This window comes from Suillus fuscotomentosus, assembly GCF_016647785.1.
Source record: "Suillus fuscotomentosus strain FC203 chromosome Unknown F5891scaffold_35, whole genome shotgun sequence".
Lineage (NCBI taxonomy): Eukaryota > Fungi > Basidiomycota > Agaricomycetes > Boletales > Suillaceae > Suillus > Suillus fuscotomentosus.
The window spans coordinates 468058-495933 of NW_024539547.1; the positions used below are offsets into that span (position 1 = coordinate 468058).

Sequence of the window (27876 nt, forward strand, 5' to 3'; positions counted from 1 at the left end):
GTCTTATAGTTTGGATTGTTATCAAGCACCTTCGTGGACTCCAACGACCGTGGGCGGCATGGATTACTATCAGTGACTCTGTCACGGTGCTGATGAAAACTCACATACTTTACTTTGCGAGGTGAGCTTATGATATGAATGTGCATACCATTTTCCACTGAAGCTTTGCATGTTCTAGCTTTCTTGCTATTTCTTGCTTCAGATTCGTTTATTTGTCTCCAGCAATCTCAGCGGTATGCCCATCTATCATCTGACCTTCTGCTGATTTTTATCATTTATATAGGATCAATATTCCATGGAAACGCAAATTTATAAGGGTGTCCTTCAAATTCTGACGCTTGTCCAGAGCTTTGTGCTGGGACCACGCCTCATCCTTAGCGTTCGAGAACATCAGGCTAAGCTCACGGCTGAGTCTGATGCGGGGATCAGCATGAATTCGATGGTATTTCAAGATCGGATGCATGTGTCAACTGGCAGTGGTGTGTAGTATGGGAGGCTGTGATAAAAACTTAATGGGTACTCTGTAGGGAGCAGCAGAATTCTACGTTCCTAGAAAGATTACTACGTGTAAGCGATTGATGTCGAGTGCTTTCAATTGTCCAGTATGAGAGTATAGATGATGCTATGAGTGGAACTACGTGGCAGATCTTACACATTCTTCAAGACCCCTCAGATTGCCTCCAACGCACTTTCCTATCCTCACAGAACATTTTGGTAGATGAATTCAAGAGAATGATGTTAGACGCGTTACCGGGCGATTACGGTAAGCATGAATGCAAGTAATCTCCCCTGCGACCAGCCTATGCGACGACATTCAATGGATGTCGAGTGACAAGGACCGATGATGGAGAAAGCTGTACTCGACCTAAGCACAGTTTCATTCGCACATGGGCAGCTATACACGGCATTGAAGCGCTTTTCATACAAGAGGAAAAGACAACAATAAATGTAGTTTACAGATATATCCTATCAGTCACAGTAGTAAGTGAACGGAGCGCGTGATATACGGAGTACAAGATAGCAAGCAGATATTTCAAACAGGCGCATCTTCACCGTGTTCTCGGGAACTTGGTTCCTCGTGCGCCGAGCCAGGTGCATGCATCTCACGGAGCGCAAAAAGACTGTGCTACCCTGCTTTGTACAGAAAGGGGCACGCCCCAGGCCTTGAGATACTCCTTTACCTCCTGAAGGGTTGGCTCTTGTTCACTGTGTGGCACTGATTAGTTTCCAGGAACAGCTTATATCAAGCAACTTACCCAGCCGAGATTCGTGTCAATTTCATGACGGTCTCAATGTCCATTCCTATGAGCATCATTAACACTGCGTCAGGTCATCCAGTGTCAAACATGACATTACCATCGAGTTCGTACCAAGATATCTTCACAATCTCCCGAAGGAAGGTCAACGCCTCAGTGTCCCTCGCGGTAGGACGGAATGCGTGCTTGCTGCTAGAGATAGTTTCCGCAGGTCATCTCGGCCGAAGAGTTGTAGCCAACGTCGGTGACGAGCTGGCAGAATCAGGCAGATCGAGATCAGGGAATCTGATGGCTGCAACAGGGAAAAGTTAGTCATACAGTCGGGCCAGATAGCCGGGGTACGCACTGGCCGTGAATGGCCTGAGTAGTGCCTGCTGCTTGTCCGACGACACTGCGAGCCAGAGACAGATACATCCGGGCGAAGAGTTTAAAAGATTGACATCCTCGGCTTTGTCAGGATGAATCCTCATCTTGTGTACGCCAATTCTCAGTTAGCATAATTTAGTGTTCAGGTCGGAAGACATGTGCATACCAATTTAAATAATGCATTACTTTTCCAGTTGCAAAGCAAGACTGTGTTGACTTGTGCTCCTAGCCTGTTTGAAGGTCGATCCGTTGTGAACAGCGCACACCAGGGACCAAGTATCCTTAGACCATGAGCATGAAGTGGAGGAGATAGATATCCAACGGAACTAATGCCGGTAAGGAAAGCGCGCGTTCGAATAGCAGCTGCTGAATGCGGAGACATCCCTCTTAATGAGAGGAAGCAGATATATGGTAATCCCGTTCTGAAAATGGTTTGTCGACACCTATTTGATTGGAGGCATTTGAAGACAACCACTGACCTGAGATGCATCCGTAGGAGAACAAGAAGGCCCTGCAGTACATCAGCGGCATGAAATCGAGTGATCTCATCGATTCGGCCATGGTATGTTGAATGTTGAATCGTTTCCCCGTGGACAATAGTTGATGCCACTGTTTAGATGCATACAAAGCTATATTTTGAGAGTAGCTAGTGAAGTTATTCTCATCCAAAGTTGAACGGCAGTACGAAGCAATTGGACGCATCGTCCTGTTTCCCTCCACCTGAGGGAAGTCAGCGCCCGCGAAAAGAATATCGTCAGTGATGCGGACGCGGCATTACACTCCAAACCTTCTCGATTTAGCTCACACAGGTATGGAGCGCGAACCAGTCCACAAATAGGTTTGAGTTGCTTACACATCTGCGAGAGGGTCAGTCCGACGCGTACATGTGGGGAGACATGAAGGCAGCTACCTTGGAAACACTCTCCATGTCACTCATAGGTGTCGGATCGAGAAGATATACAAGCATACCGTGAGGCAGGCAAACGTGTCAGACATCGGAGAACATTGGTCAACGTCCAAAGCCTAAGTCCTTGGGAAATCTATCGCACAAAATATGTTGGGTCGAAACTCAGACCATCTATATGTTGTTCATATGTATTCTGTCCATATCAGTGCAGCTTGTGAGCACAACCAACGTTGTATCGCGTGGAATCGGTATCCCGAGGAGTCGACAGTCACGCTTGTTCGCAGCGCAGAATGCGAGGAAGGGTGACTACAAGTTTCAAATTGCGACGAAATTGCGAGGTTCTTGAGCCTCAATGAATCGTTTTGCGACGCGCCGGGATGGGGCCATCCGCGTGAAGATCCGATTTTTGTGTTTTGACAACTAGTACACATGCAGGTCCGCCGTTCAGCAGTGCATTACAACATGGTAAACCCCAGGTTCAGAAACCGCTGAAGAAGCGAATCATATGGAGTTTCAGAATAAAATTTAGGACAAATGAGGCGGAGACTATCAATAAGTAAGTACAGTCTCACGAAGAACGAGGCTGATGTAATAATATAGTTTAATTTCAAATCCAACAAGCCCGTTTAGCTCAGTGGTAGAGCGCGCCACTCGTAATGGTGAGGTCGGTTGTTCAATCCAGCCAGTGGGCAGGTGTTTTATTCCTTTGTCTTTTGGTAGGGTCCGTTGTAACGTGCTCCAGATCTTGACCTAGTACACAGTTTGTCGGACTTATTGTACATCTTCCGTATTTTTTTTTCATGGACGCATTTCATTGATATCATGATATTTCGACCAGTAGCTGTCAACAGCAAACGAGCACAGCCATAGCCACCCTGTCAAAGTCGCTGAGGCAGGCCGCATCATTCGCATCATGCGGCTGAAGTTTTGATCGCACAAGCGTCAAGTGCTCTGTGGTTTGCTAAGAAGATGGATTGCACACCGCTGGGAAGATAAACATATTATTATGATCGACCCAAAAACCACACCTGACAGGCTGCATATCGTGATAGCGGTGCTGGTATTCTAGCTGGAAATTCGCTTCGAACATTTAGCCAGAGCTGACATGGACACATGGAATCCGCTGCAGGAGCATACAGCACACAAGTTCCTAGAGAAGTTTACTCCCCTGGTGCGCATAGTTCCCTGACCACATTCTCATCGATCCTCTTCTCCAAACATATCTCGAACGGAGCAATATATATTTAGAATGCAAGCACATCAATCTTTGCTGCAGGACTCTCCGAAAAGCAGAGATCCCACAGAACAAGAGCCGTGTTGATGAAGACCGGCTGATCCGCGACATGTTAACCATGACACTCTGACATTTTCGAGTCAGGCATGAGAAATGGTCGAGAGATGAACGATACCACTCACCAGCCAAAGCCAAAAGTGAGAAACTTTTCGGAGATCACCGTGCACACGGCATGCATCGTCAATCCAACGCTGAGGATTAAATGTGTGTGGTTCTGGCAAGACGAGCGGGATCGTTTGCAATAGCCCTGAAACACGAGCATCAGGTAGAAAAGTCAGAAGACGAAATAACCAACGTCCAGGCGGTAATGGTAACCGTCTTGCATCATTGTTTCACACTCCAGACGCTGGCTAGGACGATAAGGGGGGTACATGCAATGATAATCGCCATTGAAATGGTTGATGGTCACGATACCCCACCACTTCGCAATAAGTTAAGTACTCCAGAACAGAGTGGTTAGTTGCCATGATGGGCAACAGATACAGTGAGATTACAGTGCATAGTCGCACTAACTTATACAAAGACAAGTCACGAATACTGTATTGGCTTGAGAAACGTGTCGTGCGGGCGCTTAGTAATTGCCATCCCCTTCTCCCACTTCATGGGAGAAGGGTTTTGTCAGACGCAAACATGCTCATTTTTCTGTCAATGGACGTGTCGTGGGAATTGATTACATACATAACTGAGACATTACGATTCACTGTCTTTGTTCATTTATTTTCACTGCCTTCAGCCAGACCCAGTGAGAAACGGTCCTAGCCATATCTCCGGAAAATGACGGAAATATTGTCACAATATTCACGTTGATTTCCGGAGTAAAATGAGAATTATAGTCGATTTTTAGCGACTCACATTGAGCAAGATATTGTATCATCGATTGTGTTTGTGTACCATAGATTCTAGTATATTCCCATAGCTCCCAATTGACTTGTGCATATTTGCTCATCAACGCAAATCGACCAAAAATAATTGTATTATGAAAAATTACAAATACAATACTCTATATACCATAGCACCCCCACCCGCGCATTAGGATGACGTAGTCCACTAGCTTCTGGCACATGGGAGTCCTTGACCGAAACAAATCATTGTCAGAATATACTTGCCAGGCAAGTAGACAGTACTTACAATGATGGCAGCTGCCTCGTTCTACAGCAATAGATATCAGTTAAAGTACATTAGGTAGCTTTTAATGGAACTCACCAATTGACTGTCTTGTAACGGTGTATCTGTTGAAGCTGCTGGATGTGTCGATCATCAGGACAATGGTATTGAGCTAGCGATGATGTAAAACAGTCAGTGAATGAACCTGACAATGCCAAATAACTCACAATGTTCAAAATATGTGCATATATGCACCGTGAATAGCGCTTACTTGTCACAAGAACGGCCGACGGTTGAGTGGGTGGGATCAGCAAATGGATTGAGCCATGAAAAAGCCTAATACTTATCTTGTTAGTGGCCATGAGAAAGTTATGTGTCAGATGATGCCAGGATGGTTGATGTTACAAGTAACATCGGCTACATGGCCCCCCTATCATTTTTCCCCTTTGTCCTCGCCCTCGTATGCCTCCGGCTCGTACTTCTCTACCGACTATCCGTTGACCGGATCCTCAGGACCGTTCCCGTCCCTCGTCCCCCTCCTATCGCACCAACGTGCGCACGTGCCTTCGGGCTATGACTCGTTCTGACTTGTGCCACCAATGTGGCTTTCCTTATCTTGGCTTATCTTTCCTTTGACTCGTGCATGCTGCACATTGTATCATTTACCGTTGGCTCGTTCCAACGTTTCTCGGTCTCATTCCACATTCGACCTTACATCACTAATCAGGCTCTGCTACCAGCGTACCTATACCCTTTCCGTTTCCCCTTTGCCCTTACCTACAGTACGGTAGCCTTGCCCTTAACCCTTTCCACTTAGTATAAGTAGTCGGTCACTCTGTACTAGATTCCCTAACTTGAATCTACTCAATCTTCCCTCGAACATACTTCCCTCTGAAGCCCCCTCAGCTTCAGTCTCTAGTATCTTTTCTTAGGTGCTCATCGCGCCTAAGTCTACCTCGATCGACTACCTCATCGTTCGGACAAGACTGTCCTTACTTTGAGAACGTCAGTGACTTTGAAGACATCCGTCTTAGAAGTCACGTGACACGCGCGTCTCTGATATCTGCCGACTCGACGTCGCCAGTCTCAGTCGCCACACCGGACCCTTCCGGTTACGTCACGAACATTAGCGGACGACGCCCCTCTTAGGGCTCCGCATAACAGATCTATTTGAGTGCGTAACAGTTGAGGTCAACGGCAAGGTTTTGCTGAGAGGAAGATGAGATGATGGAGGGGAAGAAGAAAGCTGAGATGAAGTGAGTAGGGATGGAATGTCCCAATATTGGTCCGCTGCATATTGACGTCATTGCGTGAAGTGATGGTGCGTGCGCAGCTGATGCGCAAGAATGTTCAAACATTGAAATATTGAGCAAAGTCAAGTCAAAGTTGAAAGAATTTCAACATGTTCAACATTTACTGAGCGCATTGTCAAATGTGTATTTGAAACCCATTTGATAATTGATCGAGCGTTGTTGACATATTGTTTACATTTATTGATTTGCGTAGTTATTACAATATTCCTGGCATATATTTTATATCATCGTCGTTTGCCGTAGATATCGCTAGGACCGATTTTCACTGGGCTTGAGACTCCGTACTCTCGACCCAATATTGCCTATCGTCTTTTTTTACCTCCGGTGCCCTGTGGTGGGACTCGTACATTGTGATGTTAGCTTAGGCCTGACTGACTGTTATATCCATGAATGGGAGGACTTAGAGGAGCCCATGAGAATTCACATGGAAATTGTGAGAGTACAAGAAACGATCAAGGTATCGGAGTATCAGAGTCGGGGACTGGTGCTCGCCGCTGCTACGATTATGTAACCTTGTGGCAATCACGTCTGCCAATAGTTGTGCTCTGCCTTCTCCTAGGATGTGGCACAGAAGCGCGGACTATTAATACTGATGTAGGCAGTGGTCTCAGACGCGCCGCTTGAAACGTTCTTCAATCCCTTCGAACAGGACAACTTCAGAGTTTTAATCACTTTACATTGACACACTCCTCCATGTCAGGTTCATCAACACCACAGGATCTTCCTGTAACACTCCTGCCGCTCACATCGCAACAACGTGATGAGATTGATCGAGACTTACTTGAGGCCAATGGCCCCATCCTGAATATTATCAGTACTAGTGAAGATAAAGAGGCTACCACATCGGATCTCTTGGACAACCTGCTTTTCTCGATCATGTCACAAACTCTTTTTGTGGCCAGTAGATTGCTCAAACGTGAACACCTGGAGGACAATCTTGACCTGGACATGGCAAAGAAGGAAACACTACAGAAGCATCCTCAAGTATGGGAAATCATCCGTCACGCCTGTCAGACGCGCTTGTTCTCTCACATCACTGACTTCAGTGAGTGTTCGTGTCAGCGACATCATGTCCCTCTGTTGACAGTTGCTGGAAATGCAGCAATATTTCAAATACCTCAAGCTAGCGATCCCGTGCGGTCGTCTTCAGGTGAGAGACTTTTATCTTGCAACATCTACAGTCACATCTCAGGTCAGTTGTATCCTAGATGAGGACCGATCAGACTTTCTTTAAGATTCATTCGTCAGACCTTACGTTGGCAAGGCTGCGGACAGTTTCTATGAGTACCTGAAAAATAACGACATAAAGTTCACGAGTGGCATACATAGACCATACTATGCTAAGTTCTGTTCGATCATCCAAAGTTCTGGTACAGGAAAATCAAGACTAATGACCGAGGTCGGCATTTTACGGTCCATGTTCATATCAGGTGGCTAAAGCATCGAATTTAGCTCTGGAACAAAGGTGTTACTGTTTTGTACATGAATCTTCATGATCCAAGTGATCTGGGCTTCCCTATGCGAGACCTAGTGCCCACGCGTATATTAACTGAAGATACAGACTGCACTGCAACCGAGTATTCCGCCCGTTGTTGCGCGTTCTTTACAGCCATATTTCAGACACTTCAGGAGGATCTGAGCAGCAAACTACCTCGGCCGCGCTGTAGGGATTCATTTCTGGTTGGGCTTGTAGAGACTGTTTTTACCTTACCTTATGTTGGCACTTTTGTAGCTTACATAATCAAGCAATCTTTTCACCAGTTACCAGTATGAGTCAGAGTCCTCAGTAGTTTTTATGATATTTCCTCTCCTCTGAGCCTTGAGCCTGGTCCAGAAACCCTTTAGGGTCGAATAGCAGCTAGGTTCTGCAAGACCCAACACATTGTTCAGACTCACCATCTGAATTGTTGTACCTTCAGCGCTCTGGCAATCCTGATCCTGTAATCAAATCATGGAATGACCAAATGTGCAATATGCGCTCAAGTGCTCGTTCCGAGTTCTTTCAGAAAGTTCATTCTTGATATCAGGAGGTGAGCAGGGAAAGTCATAGTCTCTTGACAGATGAACTAAAGAAGTTTGCAACAGACCCTTACCAAGATCAAAATACCAAGCCCCGCAGAGAAAACTGACGTGAACCCCACTGTGCTAACAGTGGAGGAGACCGCCACAAAGTTAGGGAGTATGTCTCTCACAGGTAATTGTTGTAATTTGCACAATGCAGCCATCTGAGCTCACACTGCGTAAACAGACGAGAAGATTGTGGTGCCGAAATTGGAAGGCAAATCATTCATCACGACATCTTAGAACAACATGCTGATGGTTTTGCAACATATATTTACTAAGAACAAGGACGAGGTTTCAAATAATGATCCCAAACTCGTGATAGCATTCGACGAGGCCCACCCTCTGAGCAACATGAGTACAAAGGGTTTTCATCCATCACATATCATTGGCAAAACAATCAACTGTTACTCCAAGAAAAGTAATGCATCGGTCTGGGTCGTATTTGCATCCACGACCTCGCAAGTGGCGGATTTTTCAGCGCCTCAGTTGGTCCATAAGCACCTGCTATACGGTGCCTATTTCCAATCTTGAACAATCTAGCAGATGATTCTCTGCGCATAGCGGTAGCCGGCCAACTCCTCTATCCGCCCTATACACATCTTGGTTGGGACCAGAATGCAGATGCTGTGTCTGGTACATTGGCGAATAATGTCACAAGCTTTGATCACATCATTGGATTCGGTCATCCACTGTTTGTCCCTATGTTTTTATTCTTGTTTTCAATCTCATTGACCACCATGAATAGATGGAAGTCCCTCATAGGGAAATGTACTATCCCTGATGTTTTGGAACTGGCTGCCCAGAAACTCTGCAAATAGATAGAATTTGACGCGAATGATGCGAACCAAGCTCTTGCTATCCTGTCCCAGAGATTCGGTCTCGACATTTGCTTGGGTCACCCCGATGCTGTGTCTTATCTCGAAAAAGCAGTAGCTAGTTACCTGCGCATATGCTTCTCGACGACCGAAGATAGGATGTGGACCTTCACCGGTTATCCATCAGAACCCATTCTGTCTTGCATTGCAGCAATTATACTCCATAGGACGCCTAATGATGTGAATGTCGTTTTGGGGATCTTGAAAAAAAGGTTGATGATGGGATGGTTGAGATAGGACAGAGCGGGGAGTTGGCCAGCAGGCTTTTGCTGCTTCTCACTAAGGATATCTTTATCCGCAAGGACCCACTCAAGGGCGTGATCCGAGATCTACACTATAACGGAAGTGGGGATGCGGAACTGATGGACTGCCGGAAAGTCTCCGTCATCGATTTCCTGGAGTACCTATTTGGCCAGACATTCTGGTCGAGGACTGTTAAGGAGGCCAAGGCAGCTTTTCAGCATGCTTACATCAATTTCTCCCACTGGGTGTCTATGACAGAGTTCATCTCACCGCCAGTTCCTGATCAAACTGACGCTGATTCGTTGAGGCAAGCAAACTTCCAGGCATTGCAATATTATATCTGAGATTATCACCTCTGTATAGTGCTAGATGCAGCGCCGAAGAGTGGACTTTGCGACACTGGCATCGCACAAGCGCAGTCCAATGCTGTCATCTGCAGCCGCTCGTCGACAAGATGATTCCCATTTATTTTGATGACCCTGCCCTCGGCTCCGAAGATCTCAATCGCGTGTCACAGATATTTATTTCCGACAAAGTGGGGAAGAATTGCCATGAGCGTGACTTAGGGTTGGTCACTCGCACGCATGATTCAATCCAGTGCCTATCGAATCTCCCCTACATCGTCCTTCTCCTCGACTTGAATGTGAAACCAAAGCTTAACATTATGTTCCTGGAGAAGGAGCCAAATTACGTCGAAACAGACTGATGTCTGCGGATCTACGCTTCTGGAATAAGTGAAACCACATTTCCATTTTTGAGCCAACATCCCGGTGTTGCAAGCCAGCTGCGTGGGCTTGTCTCTCGGCAGAAAGAAGCACCATCCCAAACCACTTTCGAAGCCCTGGTCAAATTTGGGAGTACTGCTAGGCTACGCAACTTGCAGTGGGAATTACAAGATGCATGATAATTCAATACAACTCTAACCAGACGATTGCAGTACAGTGAAAAGCGATGTAGGGCATGTTTGTGAGGCTGTTGCAGTCAACAGCCGACACTAACAGACAACAGGCACAGATACGTGGATGAGCGTATGGGATTGAGTGGTACAGTAAGAGATAAGATACAAACAAAGGGGCAGTCAGGTCTATATACTGTTCGGTGCAAACAACGAACAAACAAATGACGATGCACAAACAAGTGACGGTGTCCAATGGTAAGCCGCAGGCTTACACCCTTTCCCATCATCTTTTTGACCTCTCTTTCTCCCAAATATCCAAAGCTTCGCAGTCTTCAACCTCCCGCCTCGATAACCACTCATTGTCCTCTTCGCCGAAGCCTACCCATCTGACCAGATACTTCTTCCCACGTCCCACCCTCCTCTCATCTACGATACAATCAATGAAGTTCTCATGTTGGCCATCCTCTGTCACAACTGGGCCCGGCCGTGGGTGTTCATGGGATGGGAAGAGGTTGGCGTCATTCATACGATAAGGGTGCAACTGACTGATGTGGAACGTAGGAAATATGTTGGGCGAATTCGGAAGATCCAGGGTATATGTCGAAGTCTCTGGGTGTGCGTCGAGTACGAGGTACGGTCCATCATACCTAGGCATAAACTTTGCAACTCTCTTGTCTCCCTTTTGAATGTACTCGCGCCGGCGATGTTTGGTTGCTAACAGAACCCGATCTCCAGACTTGAACATCATCGCGGGTGCACAATTCTTGTTGTACTCATCATCCGAGTTGGTGCCATCTCCCAACACTGCGGACGGCATAACTACAGTGACCATGTCGCTCTCCTCCTCAACCTCGACCGAAGCCACCACATTCTTCTTACTCTTCTTAGCGGCTACCGCTGCTGCAGTCAGAGTCTTGTAAGACGCTCCGTCAGGAAACCCTTTGACACAGTTTGACAATGTGTGGCCCACAAACGGCTCTCTGCACTTAAAGCATCCATTGTTCTCCCTCAACAGGAGGTGTTCGCCATCAGTGAGAGAAGGTAGGCGAGTGAACGTCATCGCGGGTGCACGATTCTTGTTGACTTGAGTTGCTTGTGAGGCCTTCGCCACAAGCAAGTTATCTTGAGCCTCCATAATGTCATGTTTGAGCTGTGAAAGCAGTGTGTTGGCCCGTTGCTCCTCCGGTGTCTTCGTCATCCATATGTCTTCTTCTTCCACTATTGCAGGTAGCACGCGCGGTGATCTTCCAAGATGTAGCTGAAAGGCAGAGAAACCGGTACTGGCGTTTACGGAATTCATGATGTGAAAGCGGACCCTTGGAAGCATGCGCACCCATCCCATGTGATTTCTGTCCACAAAGTACCGCAGACATTGGTTGACCGTCTTGTTAGTACGCTCGCTAGCGCCATCAGTCTCCGGATGGTATGCTGAAGACATCTTTAATTTAATTCCCGGTAGTTTATGCAATGCACACCAGAATTTCGACAAAAAGATCTTATTGCGGTCAGACACAATCTCTTTCGGCAGTCCATTCTCACAGTACCAATTGTCGAAGAAGAGCGATGCGAAATGTTCTGCGCTGACGTTGTCCTTGCACGGTATGAGTCTAATGTCTGCATTCAAACGATCAGTCATTGAAATGAGCATATTATACCCGCAGTCTTCAGGCAGTGGACCAATAAAATCGATCGCCACAGAGTCACCATGGTCTTCAGGAATAGGCAGCGAGTGCAGTTGCCCAGGCATCGCGGTAGTCTTTGACTTGTTCCTCATGCACTCCGCGCATGAAGGAATGTATGATTCTATAAGCTCTTTTCTCATGTTGGGCCAATAATATGACCCACGTAACAGTGCATAAGATTTATCAGCGCCAAAGTGCCCAGCGGCATCATGAGCGGTGTGAAACAGGTGCTCACGCAAGTTGTCAACCCTTGGCACCACTAAATGATCTGCGACATAGAACAGCCCTCCCTCTCCTTTCCTCAGTCCTGGCAAGGAGCCCACCAGTCCACTTAAGCATCGACACCACAGATCCTCGTCATAGCCTTTGAGGATTCTTGCACGCAAGTTCGGCTCTCACCCTCGCTACGACGTGACAACGCGTCTGCCGCAGCGTTATCCTCGCCCTTGATATAGTGAATACTTAAGTTGTATTGCGACATGTATTCGGACCAACATGCCTGCCTCCTTGAAAGATCTCATTGCGTCATGAAGTTCTGTAGGGTCCTATGATCAGTGTAAACCTCAATGTGCGCACCCAGAAGTTCCAGCCTCCACTTCTTCAACGCCCGGATAATAGCCAGCAATTCCTTTTCGTGCACCGGGTAGTTAAGTTCAGCTGTCCTCAATTGTGTGGAATCGAACGCAACTGCATCAGTAAATTCCGGGTTTTCCTTTTGACCACTTATAGCCCTTTTTTCCAACCCAGCCCCGCCAACTTATTTAAGTAGATCCCTGTACTCATTCTGAGCTTTTCGTGTCCTTTTCCAACTTATTTTCATGAGCCTGCTTAAAATGCTTATTTTAAAAGTGTGATATTGTCATATCCCGTATTCCGGACCTACATCCGATAATATTCCCACGCCTCATCCGGACCTTCGGATATCCTATCCATGTCTGCAGTCCTCTATCCATCCGGATCCCTGCACCTCCGCACATCCACATCCAGATCCCTTATCCTTCGCAGCTAGCCTGCATCATCCATCCTTGTCCCGTTGCCCTAATGCCACATCCTATATATCCACGCATCTCGTCCGGACCATATCCAATCCGGTCCGATCCGATGTATAGATCTGTTTCCTATCCAATATAAGATAAGCTTTGTAATTCATTTCCTGTGCATATAATGTTAACACAACCTATCTGGTATTCCTTGTTACTGGTACCTCGGTTATATCTATTACCGGTATGCTTACTGATCCATTAACCTATGTTCATTTCCGACTCGCATTTGTTAACCTTTGCATATGCTTCATACATAGCCTCGGACTCTGCTTATTGATCCTTCCATTATTTCTCTTAGTATATAAACTCGTGTATATGTCTTGTAGTACCTCAGTCTGAATATCATATTAGTCCTCGCACTAGTCTTCACTCTAAGTCCTCATATCAGTTCTAGTCTTCCAACTTAGTTGTTATCCATCTCAGGCCTAGGGAGTTTCTCCCTAGGCCGGAGCTCTGCTTATCTGATACTCTGCTCATCCACTCATCCGATCCTCTGTAGTTTCTGGAAGTTCATCCGGATCTTCCCCGCGGTCCTCCGGACCTATTCTGCTTCAGACTTTGTCCTTGCAGCCTTTCCTCTGTTTACTTCTACTCCGGACAAGTCCCGAGTAGTCATTATACATATCCGTATCAGGACGAAACCTCATTGTAATTTCCGGAAGTTCCTCCAGAACTTTCCTGCACTCATCCGGAAGTTACTTGCACCCGTCCGGAAAGTCCTTCCGAAGTTTCCCGCACCTTCGGATGTCCTTCGGACGTCTTCAGACTTTCCTCAGACACCAATCTGAAATTAAGGGCACATACTCGGGTAAGGGGCACAGTGCACGAGCTGAAGCCAAGCCCCTCAGAATCAGTCCTACCCTTTGTGCATGGTCTTAACAGATATTGTCAAAAAAAGTAGAATAAGTGGATGATAAAATGTGTGAAAAGGAAAGAAAAAGTAAGGAAAAAGGAGAAAGGAGAAATAAAGCCTGTAATGGGGACATTTACATGAATCAGTCCATTAGAAGTAGTTCAGTGTAAGCAGTGCGGCATAGTAGTAGAGAGTGGAAATGATTGAGATTCTGTGAAGATACATCATAGTATAGTAAGAGATATTCTGGTGAAATATGTCAATGAGGCGCTGAACAGAGACAAAAAAACACTCACAGAGCAGTGCGCGCTCACCCCTGGAAGATGCGACAGTGTCGTCAGCAAGAGAACCTTTCATGCTAGCTTCCGAGCCTGAATCCTTGACAAATTGATGGGCCATTGCGATCGTGTCTGTCGTGTATTTCAGGCCACGCTTGACAATGGAGGAGTAGTAGTCTGTCGTGAATTGTCCCCAGTTTAACTCGGAAAAGGCCAGTGGAGTGTTGCTTTCCTTGCCGGTGTAGAAACAACAATACAATGAGGAACAAAAGAAGCTCCTGACTGTATCTGTAAAAGTTGTAAGGTCGCGCGCTGCCTAGTCTGCGTTACTTGAGAAGCAAGTGCGTTCGACCCTATAGGGGAAGTGAGTGCAGCAAGGATCTAGAAGTGTGCGCTTAAGCGAAGCGCGAGAAAGCGCAGGAGCGCGCAAGGTACAAAGGCGCGGGAACGCGCGCGCGTATTAGCGCGAAGCGCGGGAAAGTGCGCGCGCGTATGCGGAAATGAGAAACTAAGCTTAAGTAGTGATATAAAGCAAGATAAGAGATATAAGAGTGCAAAATGTAAAGGAATAGCTTTCTACTATATTCTGCTAAGTAGTAAGTGGGTAGTAACTAGTAAGTGAAAAGTAGGAAAAGTAGGTTAAGGTGAAAAGTAAGTGGAAAACTTGTGTGTCAGCGCTTATATAGCGCGCCTAAGCGCGGTCATGCGGAGCCGAAGCGCTACCGAGTAGGTATGTAAAGATATATATAAGTAAGGGTCCATTATAAAAATAGAGGTGGAATGATATGCTAATAAAAGAAATGGACATATACGCACTAGAGGGTTTGGTGGACAGTGGATGGATGCTTCTGGATGGCTGGCGCCATAGGGCGCGCAAGCGCGGGAACGCGCACGCGCGTATACATCGCGAAGCGTGGGAATGGTGCGCGCATGGCGCGGGAAAGTTGCGCCTCGTATAGGGATAGCTGCGGGTAGCACACGGAGTGACACTACAAGTTCGTGCTATGTACTCCTTGGTGGGAACTGCCATATCATGCCATGAGAGGCATGAGTCTCTACATCTCCCAGGGACTTTGAATTCTGAGTGTCCCCACTCAGCGCGCGCGTGGTGAGGATTTTGCGTGATAGTATGCGAGTGCGATGCATGTACAATGCTTGGGTTGTTGGGCGATGAATGCGCGAGTGCAGGAATTATTGCGCGAGGTGCAAAGCGCGGGAAGGCGCAGGTGCACGTAAGGTGCGAAGGCGTGGGAAGTTGCGCGCATGGCGCGCGCGAGGCGCGAGAATGTGCGCGTGCATATGCACTGAAGGCGCAGGAATGAAGCGTAGCATGGTGGATTGTGAGGGTGACTTCTGGTGTGAATAGTGTTCCATGGGTGTGAGGTGATGATGCAAGGGTGATATGGATGTGGTGCGCGAAGCGTGAGTGAGACGCGCATGTACAGCGTGAAGCGCGGGAAAGCGCGCGCGCACAAGGCACGAGAAAGCGCATGAGTGTCGCGTGTTTTGTATTGTGCGTATGATACGAAGTGGCGTGGTCCAAGAGCGATCCAATCCATGTCCAGACCAAGTCCTGCTAGGCGCGCTAAATATTAGGTGGTAAGGTTTGAACAGTGTGAGTAAAACTATATGTGAAAATGCGAAGGAAAAAATGGTAAACTTTGCGGATGTCCTATCCGACTTGTCTTCTTCGTGCGGCTGTCGACATCTACACCTTCCTATGAGCGAGGCGCGGGAATATTGCGCGCCTATGCGCGCATTCTAAGGTAAAAAGGGCATGGTGCTGCGTCATGCGTGCGAAGAGAAAATATACTATTGAGCTAGGCGGGCACAATCTAAGGTTGTTTTGTTGTTTTTCTTCTATGTTCTTCTAGGTGCTTCCTATATGCATATATATCAGTGTGTTATTAGTCTTTTGGACGGTGTTATAATGAGAAAAAATGAGAATGAAAGAGCGCTGGACGAAACCCAGGGTAAAACGAATGATATCCTATGAAACAGTGATGGTATACATTGATCTTTGATGCGCGGCTGAGGCGCGCGATCCTCCTCCTTGAGCGCATGCGAGTGCGCGTAATAGCGCACTTCGCGTCTCTTGCGAGCTAACGCGTTACCCAAGGTAGGGTTGGAATGTGTGAGGCTGGCGCGCTTGGGTGGGCTTGTGACTGGCAGAATGAATTCCTGCACAACACGCTGCAGGTTGAAGGCGCGCCAATGGAAGGCGCTGCAAGGGGTGTAGGGGCGCCCTACAAGCTGATAGGATGCGCGCGATGTGCGCGCCTTGGTGCAATTTCGCGCGAATTTGATTATATTGGCCGAACACGCGAGGAACGGCCACTTCTCTGTAAATGTGTTAGCGAGAAATGTATATAGTGAAGTATTAGGCGCAAATGTTGCGCCAATGGGCTGTAAGGGTGGTATATTAAGGCGCAATAGGCGCATAGGTGAAGGAGAATAGTGCGCATCAAGGCACGCAGGAATGAAATTGACATGGTAAGCAAAAGTGCGAAGAATGCGAATAAATGTGCGAAGTGCGAAGTTAAAGGTGATGGTAGGGGGGTTAGGCGCATATGTATGTGTCAGGCGCGCGCCTAAGTCGCGCCTGGATGACTGATTGGAATATACTTTGTGTTGAATGATAGAAATGAGATTTAAAAGGGGAGAAGTGATTGAAACGCGATAGTGCGAAGACTCTGCTAAATTTATGAATGCACGAGGCGCGGGAACGCGCGCGCATATTGCGCGATGCGCGTAATCATGGCGCATGAACAATGGGTAGTGCAAAGATGAAATTAAAGTGTTTGGAATGGTCATATAGCTCCTTAAGAGCTTCAAACATGAAAAGGACAAAAAACGCGAAACAAGATGAGGAAAAATATACCGCGCCTCTAGGCGCGCGCATTGCGCGTCCTCAGGCGCAATATGGTGCGCCTGAGTCGCGCCAGGGTCGCCTGAGACATGCTCTGCTTGGTGGTTAGATGGCGTGATGCACGGATGCTTTACTGGCATGCGATAGTCACTGGAAGCAAAAAGTGCGATGTGCGCGTGATCGCGAGTGACATCTGGAATTTCCAGAGACAAACTCTGGTTGATGCAAGGTGCGACTTGAGCCTCTGATGCGGCAGAAGGCTCCTCTATAGGCGCGCCAAGGTGCAATGGATGTTTAGGGTCATCCCTGACCTCTGATGTTGCAAGCGGTGGTAGCGGTGATGGTGATGGCATGATTGGCGAGATTTCTTCCTTAAGTGTTGCGATAGTGAGGGGCGAGCATGTTTCTAGCGGTGCATTAGTGTGCAATAGATGATTAGAGTCATCCCTGACTACTGGTGATTCGATAGCGGTAGGCGCGCGCAATGCGATAGCGGTAGGCGTGCGCGATGCGATAGCAATAGGCGCGCGCGATTCGAGTGATGGCGTGTTAGTGTGCAATAGATGTTTAGAGTCATCCCTGACTTCTGACGTGATTGATGGTGATGGTGATGATGCGGATTGTGAAGGAGATGGTGCTGCTGAGGATGATGGTGAAGAGGCGCCTACAGTGCGCTTCTGGTTGCACTTCGCGAGTGCGCGCTCGAGTTCGTGATCTAAAGTGGTGCGTTCTGGTATGGCTTTGTGTGCTGGCGCAGTTAATGGTTGAGGTGCGCGTGAATCGCGCGAAGGCGCGGGAAGGGCGCGCGCGCGAGGCGCGTGAATAGGAACTGGTGGCCTTCTGTCAAGTACAACTTCTGAGGGTGCGCGGTAGAAGAGTCCAGCTGTCGCATTAGCGCTAATGGTCGTATCCTGGGTTGCATGGTTCGCGTGATGGCGATCTTTGCACTTAGCCACTTTAGCTTGCACTGGCGCAGTTGCTGTGACTAAGGTGGCAATTGGTGCTACTATGGGCGCGCTAACTGGCGCGCTTGGCGCGGGAAAAGCGCGCGCAGGTAATAGGAACTGCGCAGCTGCGAAGACGTCCATGAATGGGAATGGGTCGTATGGGTGGTGGTCAGGGAACTTGATCATAAGGCGCAAGCGGATTTGCGCCTGAGCATCGCTAGGGATTCCTTCCATGAATAAGCGGTCGCGTTCGGCCTTTCCAATACGGTCTTCGTCCATGAGTGGCTGCATAATCTTCCTGAATGCACGCAGGTAACTGCTTAGTTCTGTGCAAGAAGGCATTGGTTTGTTAGCGTATTCGCGCGCGATGGCGCGCAAGTCCGCGAGCGCGTAGCGTCTTTTACCATCCCATCCAGGATACATTACCTTCACCTCATCTAAAAAGGTGCTGTAATCATCTACTGCCGCTTCTGGCATGCCTCCCCATAGTTCTCGATCATTGCGTGCAAGGTAGCAGATAATACCTTTGATGCGGTCAAGTCCTTGGAGTCCTGCTTCATCAGCGAGCTGCTCATATGTGTCAATGAATTCAGCGAGGTTGTCTGTAGTGCTGTTGAACTTGGGCGCATTTGCGGTGCCGCGGATGGGCATTCTATAAGGCATTGAGGCGTGAAAAGGCGCAGGCGCACGCGTGAGGCGCAGAGGCGTGGGAACTATTGTGTGCGCGCAAGGCGCGAGAGTGCGTGACTATACAATGGTTAGCTTCTGAATTTGCAAGGAGATTGACCTTATATGTGCGAATTGCGCTAAGTGCAAAGGTGCGCTCGCAAGGCGCACAGGGGTGGGAAAGCGCGCGCGCAAGGCGCGAGAATGCGTGACTAGAAACTGGTTAGCTTGTGAAAATGCAAAGAGATTGACCTGTATGTGTTAAGATGCGCAAAACTAGATCTTGCTGACTGCTCCCCTCGCGGTGGGCTCCAGTTGTAGAAACAACAATACAGAGAGGAACAAAGAAATGCTCCTGACTGTATCTAAAAAGTTGTAGGTCGTGCGTTGCCTAGTCTGCGATACTTGAGATGGCAAGTGCATTCGACCCTAAAGGGGAAGCAGGTGCAGCAGAGATCTAGAGGTACGCGCTTCAGCGAAGCGCGAGAAAGCGCAGGTGCGCGCAAGGTACGAAGGCGCGGGAAAGCGCGCGCGTGTAAGCGGAAATAAGAGAGACTAAACTTATGTGAAGATATAAGCAAGATAAAGGATGTGAGATGTGTTGTGCTAATGAATAGATTTCTACTGCGACTTTCTAAGTAGTAAGTACTAGGTAAAGTTGGGTGAAAAGTAAGGTAAATAATAGTATGTACTGCTGGTGCTTATATAGCGCGCCTAAGTGCGCTCATGCGGAGCCGAAGCGCTACCGAGTAGGTATGTAAAAATATATATGAGTGAGAAACTATGATAAAAATAAAGGTGGAACTATGCTAATAAAGGAAATGGAAATATACGCACTAGGGAGCTTGGTGGACAGTGGATGGATGCATCTGGATGGCTGGCGCTATAGGGCGCGCAAGCGCGGGAACGCGCGCGCGGGAATGGTGCGCGCATGGCGCGCGTTGCGCGGGAAAGCTGCGCGTCATATAGGAATCACTGTGGATGGTACACAGAGTGATGCTGTGAGTTGGTGCTGTATACTCCCTAGTGTAAAGCGCCATATCACACTATGAGATGCACGAGTCTCTACACCGGTAGATTTGTTGATCTTGAGGGGTGTTTTGAGATCTGTGCTCTTCTTCTCCTTTTCTGCAACTAACTTCAAAGCACGTTCAAGCTGCCAATAAAATAGTAATCATTAGCTATTATTTGAATTTACAGATGAGACTTACAGCAACAGCGCAAGCAGCAATCACACCTTCCATCTTTGTCGAAGACAGAGCGTGTGTGTCGAGTTCTGGTACGTCAATGAAGCCTGCAACTGTGTTAAGATGGGTCATTGCAATCATTTGCAACATGAAGACAGAGTGGTAAATGTTGGAGGCCTTGCAGGTATCGGGGTCCGCGAACAGAAAGGCATAGTCTTTGAGGAGGGAGGCTGCCATCTCCATCATGAGCTTCTCTTTCCTGTCAGTGTCCTCTTCATCGTCATCAGCTTCGTCTTCATCGTCCTCACTTTCCCTCAAGGATGCTAAAAAATTAGCAACAAGTGCAATAGCGGTGGAACCAAAGTTGCTGCGCCAAGTACATAACTGCTGAGTGATCTTTAAATTTACGATCAAGACTGTGAATAAAGATATGAGGATAACGGTCACCACACCCATGATAGGGCCCCTAGGTTGAATATTGTACTTTACTCCAGGATACATTGTGTTGAATGTAGCCTGCACCGCACACAGCAAATCGGCAGCCTCGATCGTCCAAAAGCTCGACTGGCTACCTGCCCAAAGGAGAATAGTTGGAACAAATTGTCTATGCCACAAACTGTTCTCTGTTAGCATAGGTGGGAGGTCTGTGTTTCGCCACTGGCCATTGCCTGCCGCTGGTCTGATTGCCATGTCTGCGAGCATTGACTCTGGCACAGCGGGAATGGCAGGTTTCATTGAGGTTTTGGAAGTGGGCTCTGACTTGACCCTCTTGGCCGGGCGTGGTACCTTTGTCGTTGTCGTCAAAGTTTGGGTAGCTGGCTCTGACCTAGCCTTCTTGGCCGGCTGCAGGACCAACGGTTTCTCGACAGCCATCACACTTGTCTGTTGCACTGTTAGAATAGATGTTGCTGAAAACGAATGACTTACTGTTGCAGTGGTGCGACCTACGCTGTTAGTTCCTTTCAAACTCTTCTTGGCAGTGGAAGAAGCATCTTCGATCTCACTGTCGATATCCATAGTGTCGTCCCCGAGTTCCATAAGGCTATCTCCAAACTCCATTGCATCGTCTTCATCCTCATAATCAATTGAGTCATCAAGTCCCAACTCACACACGACTTCCTCAAGTTTCCTCTTGCCGGTATGTGGGGCTTGTTCTAAGGCGAAGCTAACAATCTCTACCTGCTTTTCGTAGGGCAAGTCGGTGAAAGGAATATTGCTTGACTCGGATGTCAGGCTCAAAACATCGCTGTTGTCAGCGTCAGATTCCTGGGGACTCGGGATAATCGGCTAAAATGTATGGTAAGTACAGGTCTTGATGAGCACAAGCTGGTTGAACATACCTTCATGCTGGTGGCATTTCCAACCACAATAGGAGCTGTGTGAAATTCTGTATCTGTACCGCTCTCAATTTCAATAACAGTCTGAAATAGATGGTAAGTTAGATTATCGCCTATAATCACCGCTGTAGAGACTCGTGTGTCTCATGGTCTGATATGACAACTTTACACTAGGAAGTACATAGCATGAACTTGTAGTGTCACTCTGTGCGCTACCCGCAGCTATCTCTATATGAGGCGCAGCTTTCCCGCGCAACGCGCGCCATGCGCGCACCATTCCCACGCTTCATGATGTATGCGCGCGCGCGCGTTCCCACGCTTGCGCACCCTATAGCGCCAGCCATTCAGATGCATCCATCCACTGTCCACCAAGCTCCCTAGTACGTATATTTCCATTTCCTTTATTAGCATAGTTCCACCTTTATTTTTATCATAGTTTCTCACTCATATATATTTTTACATACCTACTCGGTAGTGCTTCGGCTCCGCATGACCGCGCTTAGGCGCACTATATAAGCGCCAGCAGTACATACTATTACTGACCTTACTTTACCTCCCATTTACTTATTACTACTTACTTACTACTTAGCAGAACATAGTAGAACTCTATCTGTTTACACCTCGCATCTCTCTTCTCTTATCTAGTATCATATCATCACTTAAGTCTAACCTCTCTGTTGTTTCTGCATACGCACGCGCGCTTTCCCGCGCTTCGCGCTAATACACGCGCGTGTTCCCGCGCCTTGCGTGCACCTGCGCTTCGCTTCAGCGCGTACCTGTAGATCTTCGCTGCACTCGCTTCCCCTATAGGGTCGAACGCACTTGCCATCTCAAGTATCGCAGACTAGGCAACGCATGACCTACAACATTTATAGATACAGCTAGGAGCTATCTTTGTTCCTGGCAGTATTGTTGTTTCTACACCGCACTTACCTTCATTGCAGCCTTTCCTTTTCCTTTTTCTGTGACAATGACAGTGCGCTCTTCGGAATCGCCCTCGTCATCGTCACCAGAGTCGCCATCATCATCAGAGCATGTGACCTTAGGTTTAGTTTTGGATGGTGTAGGTGGGGGTTCCGTTGCCTGTGAGAAAGTCATTGCTGAAGTTATTCTGGTAAGTCTTGAATCTGTCGTTGAGCCAGGAATGCTCGTTCCAGTCCTAGTAACGGAGGCGGAGTTTGAGGATTTCCCCTTTGAATTAGGTTCGACATTATCAAGCCAATTGTTGACCATTCCTGACAGGCTGAATTTCTTGCTTCTGAATTTTGAAGTCAAGTCCAAAAAGTAGAGCGTTGACTCGGTAAGTATTAACATGATGGTGTGAGACAGAATGCCACTGACTCGGTATTGACGTGTTTTCCTTTCTTGTCAGGGCCATGTGCCTTGCCATCAACAGATCTCCCAGGCCAGTCAGCCTTGATCAGATCATCAGGCCGATGCGAGTTCTCATTCTGCTTCTTTAACCTCGCAGCACTGACAGCTTCGCATAACAAAATATTCTCTTTCTTCTTCCTCTTCAGCTTGGTCTCAGACTCCACTGGCAGCTCGCAATCGCCATCTGTGCCTGTATTATCATCAGCAACGCCTTTTAAGGTATGGCCACCTTTAGCTTGAAGACTGGTCTCAGTTCCTAACGCGTCGTGGCTCTTTGAAGGGTCATCTTTGGTGACACATGGCTTCTGTATGACCGGCCTTGGACGAGGCTTTACAGGCGTCACCTTTGTGATTACTCCTGCCTGCTCTATCTCCATCAATGCCTCCACTTCTGCAACACGATTGATGCCGTTTTTGGCGGCTAATTGCCGTGCTTCCTGTGCTTCTCTGGTCCGCTGAGTGTCCACCACAATTTCTTTTGCTGTGCGTCGTTTTCTTGTAGCTTGTTTCACAATTTCACCAGGGCGCTGAGTCGCATTTTTAGGACGAGTAGAAACCATAGCAGGCAGGAAAGCAGCAATTGCAAGATGGTCGGATGTGAGGAGCACAATGGGATCAACGAGAAAATTCAACACTTTAGTAAGTGCCTCACGAACCTTTCCGAGTCTAGACTCTAAACTTAGACAAACAACGCTGTCGTACTTGCACATAATTTAAGCTCTTTTCATTATCCTTGACACATTCGTTGATTGTGTGGTACTAATTTGTGTACTGAAAACTTACTGCTATTTTTTAGTTGCCATCTTGCCATGCCGCACTCTAGACGAGATTTCAGCACCCTTCGCATTCCCTGCACCAAACCAGGATGCAACCGTTGGTTCAAGAACAAATCCGGATACACACAGCATACGAACGCAGCCCATCCATTGTTTAGTGCAGCACCCTTACATGCAGAACCATCTCAATTCACTTGGCCACATCCAGATGATCCGTCCCAGTCCAATCGTTCTCCTTCACCTATTTTTAATGGAGACATCGATCCCATACAATCTGATGGTGCCTGTGAAGAGGACCGTTCTGAGATCCCTCGTTCTGTACAATCACCCACACCTGCAGAATTTGTTGGCACCGGTGACCGTTTATATAGAAACTACCATCCTAGTTTAACCGGTACATTTTCTTTAATTTTTGCATTTTCTATCTAATATACTTAATCTTCAAAGGTCGTCCATGTGATCCTGAAGGGAATTTTCTTCCGCCAGGAGTCCTGCCTTTGCCACTTTCAGAAAAATGCTCTGACGATTGGACTCCCTACTGTGATCGGTTGGAATTTGAGCTTGCCGACTATATTTTCACCAAAAATCAGACACCCGCAGCACAAATTGACCACCTTCTTGACCTGTGGGCTGCATCGCTAATCCAAGCTGGCGCTTACCTATCACAGGTACCATTCAAAGACCATCGTGATGTCTACAAAACCATTGACAGCACACCTTTAGGTGATGTTAAATGGCAGTCGTTCTCGGTCAAATACACTGGAGACATTCCAGATGGAGACCCTGCACCCTGGATGACTGAGAGCTACGATGTGTGGTTTCGCGATCCTCATCAAGTTGTTCAGAATATGCTCGCCAATCCTGACTATGCCACAGAAGTTGATTTGCGACCTTACTGTGAGTTTGCAACAGAAACGGATGAGCGTCAATGGCAGGACTTTATGTCAGGCGACTGGGCTTGGAATCAAGCAGTAAGCCTCTTCCTTTCAATGTTCGCTTAATTAAAATTTACACACAGGATCAAATTGCTGAGGATCCAGACACTCACGGCTCAATGTTTGTGCCTGTAATCCTCGGCAGCGATAAAACCACAGTGTCAGTTGCCACTGGGCAAAATGACTATTACCTGCTGTATGCATCCATAGGAAATGTTCGCAATAATGTGCGTCGTGCTCACTGTGGTGCAGTTGCAGTAATCGGATTTTTAGCAATGCCAAAGAGTAAGTTCCTTTTCAATCACATATCTTCATTAACCTTACAATATTTGTAGCAACGAAACAACACGCTAAAACTGCGATTTTCCGCAAATTCCATCACCAACTATTTCATTCATCACTTTCCTTCATACTACAGACCTTGAAGCCCATGATGACGAAGCCTGAAGTTGTGCGCTTCGGTGATGGCCATTATCGCCGTGTAATCTATGGACTTGGCCCATATATTGCAGACTATGAGGAACAAGTTTTACTTGCATGCATAGTCCAATCATGGTGTGCAAAGTAAGTACTTGCGGCCTCTTTATTGTATTGATTCTAATTCTATTGTAGATGTACTTCAAATAGCAAAACTCTCGACGATGATAATCTCCTGCACTCGAGAGTTCACACTGACACGCTAATTGAAGAGTGCGACCATGAGATGCTTTGGGATGAGTATGGAATCATCGCTCAACTTGTGGTAAGTCTCAGCGCATCTCTTTTACTCAAAATTAACCTATTCATCATGATATAGCCATTCACCAATGATTTCCCTCGAGCTGACATAAATGAACTCATTGCGCCGGATCTCCTCCATCAAATAATAAAGGGGGCCTTCAAAGATCACTTGGTCGCCTGGGTTGAAAAATACCTTGTGATTACATATGGCCAAGCACGAGCTGATGTCATACTTGATGACATTGATAGAAGGTACGTCAAACATGATGTTGAGTATGAATAATCAGGCTTACTAGTATTCTGAACAGAATCGCAGCAGTGCCTGCATTTTCAGGATTGCGCAGATTTCCTCAAGGATGCAACTTCAAACAGTGGACCGGAGATGACTTAAAAGCTCTTATGAAGGTATTTTATCTTTCATCTCATTCAATTCAGTTTTTTTCAGCTAATGTCATTTAGGTATATCTGCCAGCAATCAAAGGCTATGTACCAACGGACATTGTCCGTGCATTCCATGCACTCCTCGAGTTTTGCTACCTCGTCTGCCGTAACATCATCACGGAGACATCTCTCAAAGAAATCAACAATGTGGTTGCTCGATTCCATCGGTATCGTGAGATTTTCAGGACCTCCGATGTGATTCAGACCTTCTCACTCCCTTGACAACATTCGATAAAGCATTACAACGCCCTCATTCGTCTTTTCGGTGCACTGAACGGACTTTGTTCATCTATCACAGAAAGTAAGCACATCAAAGCTGTGAAGGAACCATGGAGGCGGTCCAGTCGCTACAAAGCACTAGGCCAGATGCTTGTAACCAACCAACGTCTGGACAAATTGACTGCATCACGCCAAGATTTTCATGCGCGTGGGATGCTTAACGGCACATGTCTAACTTCTGTTCTCGCTGCGTTGAACACACAAGCCCCCAGAGAACATCATGATGCAGGCCAACATGAGCTACCCGTCTCATCAGCCCCTGGAGAAGATGTGAATGAAGACTTTGATGTCATTGATGACCCTACCTCAGTCCTTGCACATGTTGAACTCACTAAGACACCCTGTAAGCGCACCCCATCAGGTTTCATTTCAATTACTGAGAATAAGTACATAGAAGGTACAAAACACGCGCAAAGCATTCCAGAGCTTAGCACCGAGCTTGATATTCCCAACCTGGCTGACCTTGTTCGATGGTTCCTCTTTGAACAGTCCAATCCCAAAGATACTCGCAACCCCACTGAGGTCCCTCTCCTAGAGTTCCCACACTATCAAGGTCAAATTTCCATATTCAACTCTGCATCATCGACATTCCATGCACCCAGCGACCTTAGTGGAATTGGTGGCATGAAGCACGAACATATTCGTGCATGTCCATTATGGAGAAACGAGTACGCACGCAATGATTGCATGTTTGTGATCACCGACTCAGACACTCACGGGATGCAGGGCATGGATGTTGCCCGCATCATGGCATTCTTTTCTCTTCGACAGCATGGCAGACAGATTCCATGTGCAGTGGTCCGCTGGTTCAATCGGGTTGGCAATGTTCCTGATCCCGACACCAGCATGTGGATGGTTAAGCCAGCTTTTGCAGCACAAAACACCCCACACTTCGCAGTCATTCACATTGACACTATCTTTCACGCAGCTCACTTAATTCCAGTATTTGGTACAACCCCACTCTCACCATCAATCAAATTCTATCATGTCCTCGACATATTCAAACTTTTCTACGTTAACAAATTTGCAGATCACCATGCCTTTGAAATTGCCTCGTAGGCCTTCATATGGCCATCACTATCCTTCGCTATCCTTTGCCACCAAAGCCCGCTTTCCCTTCTGCCGGACTATGTTTCAGTACCGCAGACAGTATTATGGGTACTCTAGTAAGTCAGCATGCTTACACCCTTGTTGAATGTTGACTTGAACGAGTTCCAGACCAACCTTGTTCCTTTCCTGCGCATTCATTTCCCTCTTGCCATTTTTGTGCCCATCATTTCAGCGGAGAAGGCACACCATGAGCAGAACTCTGTTGACCTTCTCGTGCTTTGAAATGGGTGGCCAGATGGTCGAGTGTGATCCCAGGGAGGGCAAATACATGGCCTGTGCTTGTGCTCTCCTTGTCATCAAGATGAGGCGTACGATTCAGTTTGTTGATTGGTGTCCCATAGGCTGCTTATTATTGGGTACATCGCGACCATCATTAGATTTTTCGATACTAGCCACTTAGACACTTATTTCCGAGTCACCTGTCTTAATCTCTTATTTTACTTATTTTAGTCCTTCAACTTAATTTTGTGTCACCCACTTGTCGCGTCTGAAGAATAAGTGAAAAAAGTTGTATTAAAGTGACATTAGGTCGAAAAGGGAAACTCGTGATTTCCTGATGTGGATGCGCTGATTCGCGAGTACGTCCCCACGAGAGCATAGCGCCGGTGGCGTAGTCTGAAGCATTGCATGTAAGGAATATTTTATTATCCCCTGGATTATCATGGTCAATAGTCGTTAGACACTTTGGACTTACTACTAGCTCCTTGATTGCGACGAAAGCATCCTCGTGCACTTTCGACCATTGTGGAAATTTAAGTTCGGCTGCTTTCATCGTGAGTGCTGTAGAAACAACAATACAGAGAGGAACAAATAATGCTCCTAGCTGTATCTATAATAGTTGAAGGTCGTGCGTTGCCTAGCCTACGTTACTTGAGGAGACAAGTGCGTTTGACCCTAAAGGGGAAGTGAGTGCAGCCAAGATCTAGAGGTACGCGCAAGGCGCGGGAACACACGCGCGTATTAGCGCGAAGCGCGGGAAAGCGCGCGCGCATATGCGGAAAATGATAAAGACTAGACTCAAGTGATAATATAATGCAAGAAAAGAGAAGGGAGATGCGA

At 47.2% G+C, this 27876-nt stretch overlaps 4 protein-coding genes and 1 non-coding gene across 5 annotated transcripts; 4 read left to right on the forward strand and 1 right to left on the reverse strand.

Annotated features, from left to right (window-relative positions):
- Positions 1-1103: 1103 nt before the first annotated feature.
- Positions 1104-1726, reverse strand: F5891DRAFT_1190253 (uncharacterized protein; the record flags this gene model as incomplete). The annotated part of the gene is made up of 5 exons (XM_041367265.1): positions 1104-1206; positions 1257-1302; positions 1357-1445; positions 1497-1548; positions 1603-1726. The coding sequence occupies 5 exons, from the start codon at positions 1724-1726 to the stop codon at positions 1104-1106; spliced, it is 414 nt and encodes a 137-aa protein (XP_041224637.1).
- A 225-nt stretch (positions 1727-1951) lies between these two features.
- F5891DRAFT_981453 (uncharacterized protein) lies at positions 1952-3460 on the forward strand (the record flags this gene model as incomplete). The annotated part of the gene is made up of 7 exons (XM_041377105.1): positions 1952-2053; positions 2119-2184; positions 2294-2375; positions 2736-2867; positions 2965-3085; positions 3160-3193; positions 3371-3460. 7 exons carry the CDS (start codon positions 1952-1954, stop codon positions 3458-3460), a joined length of 627 nt encoding a protein of 208 aa, XP_041224638.1.
- F5891DRAFT_t85 lies at positions 3150-3221 on the forward strand. The gene has a single exon. It is a non-coding gene; the product is annotated as a tRNA-Thr (tRNA).
- Positions 3461-6792: 3332 nt separating the features above from the next.
- On the forward strand, positions 6793-10342 carry F5891DRAFT_1041282 (uncharacterized protein). The gene is made up of 13 exons (XM_041362055.1): positions 6793-7224; positions 7303-7390; positions 7476-7639; positions 7693-7920; positions 8160-8249; positions 8326-8434; positions 8489-8502; positions 8545-8815; positions 8848-8995; positions 9050-9086; positions 9123-9365; positions 9392-9729; positions 9786-10342. Exons 1-13 carry the CDS (start codon positions 6934-6936, stop codon positions 10126-10128), a joined length of 2364 nt encoding a protein of 787 aa, XP_041224639.1. The 5' UTR covers positions 6793-6933; the 3' UTR covers positions 10129-10342.
- Positions 10343-23365: 13023 nt separating this feature from the next.
- On the forward strand, positions 23366-26766 carry F5891DRAFT_1190258 (uncharacterized protein; the record flags this gene model as incomplete). Its single annotated transcript, XM_041367266.1, has 9 exons — positions 23366-23726; positions 23780-24303; positions 24351-24552; positions 24603-24831; positions 24880-25009; positions 25064-25239; positions 25296-25392; positions 25447-25623; positions 25666-26766. The coding sequence occupies 9 exons, from the start codon at positions 23366-23368 to the stop codon at positions 26764-26766; spliced, it is 2997 nt and encodes a 998-aa protein (XP_041224640.1).
- Between the last annotated feature and the right edge of the window lie 1110 nt (positions 26767-27876).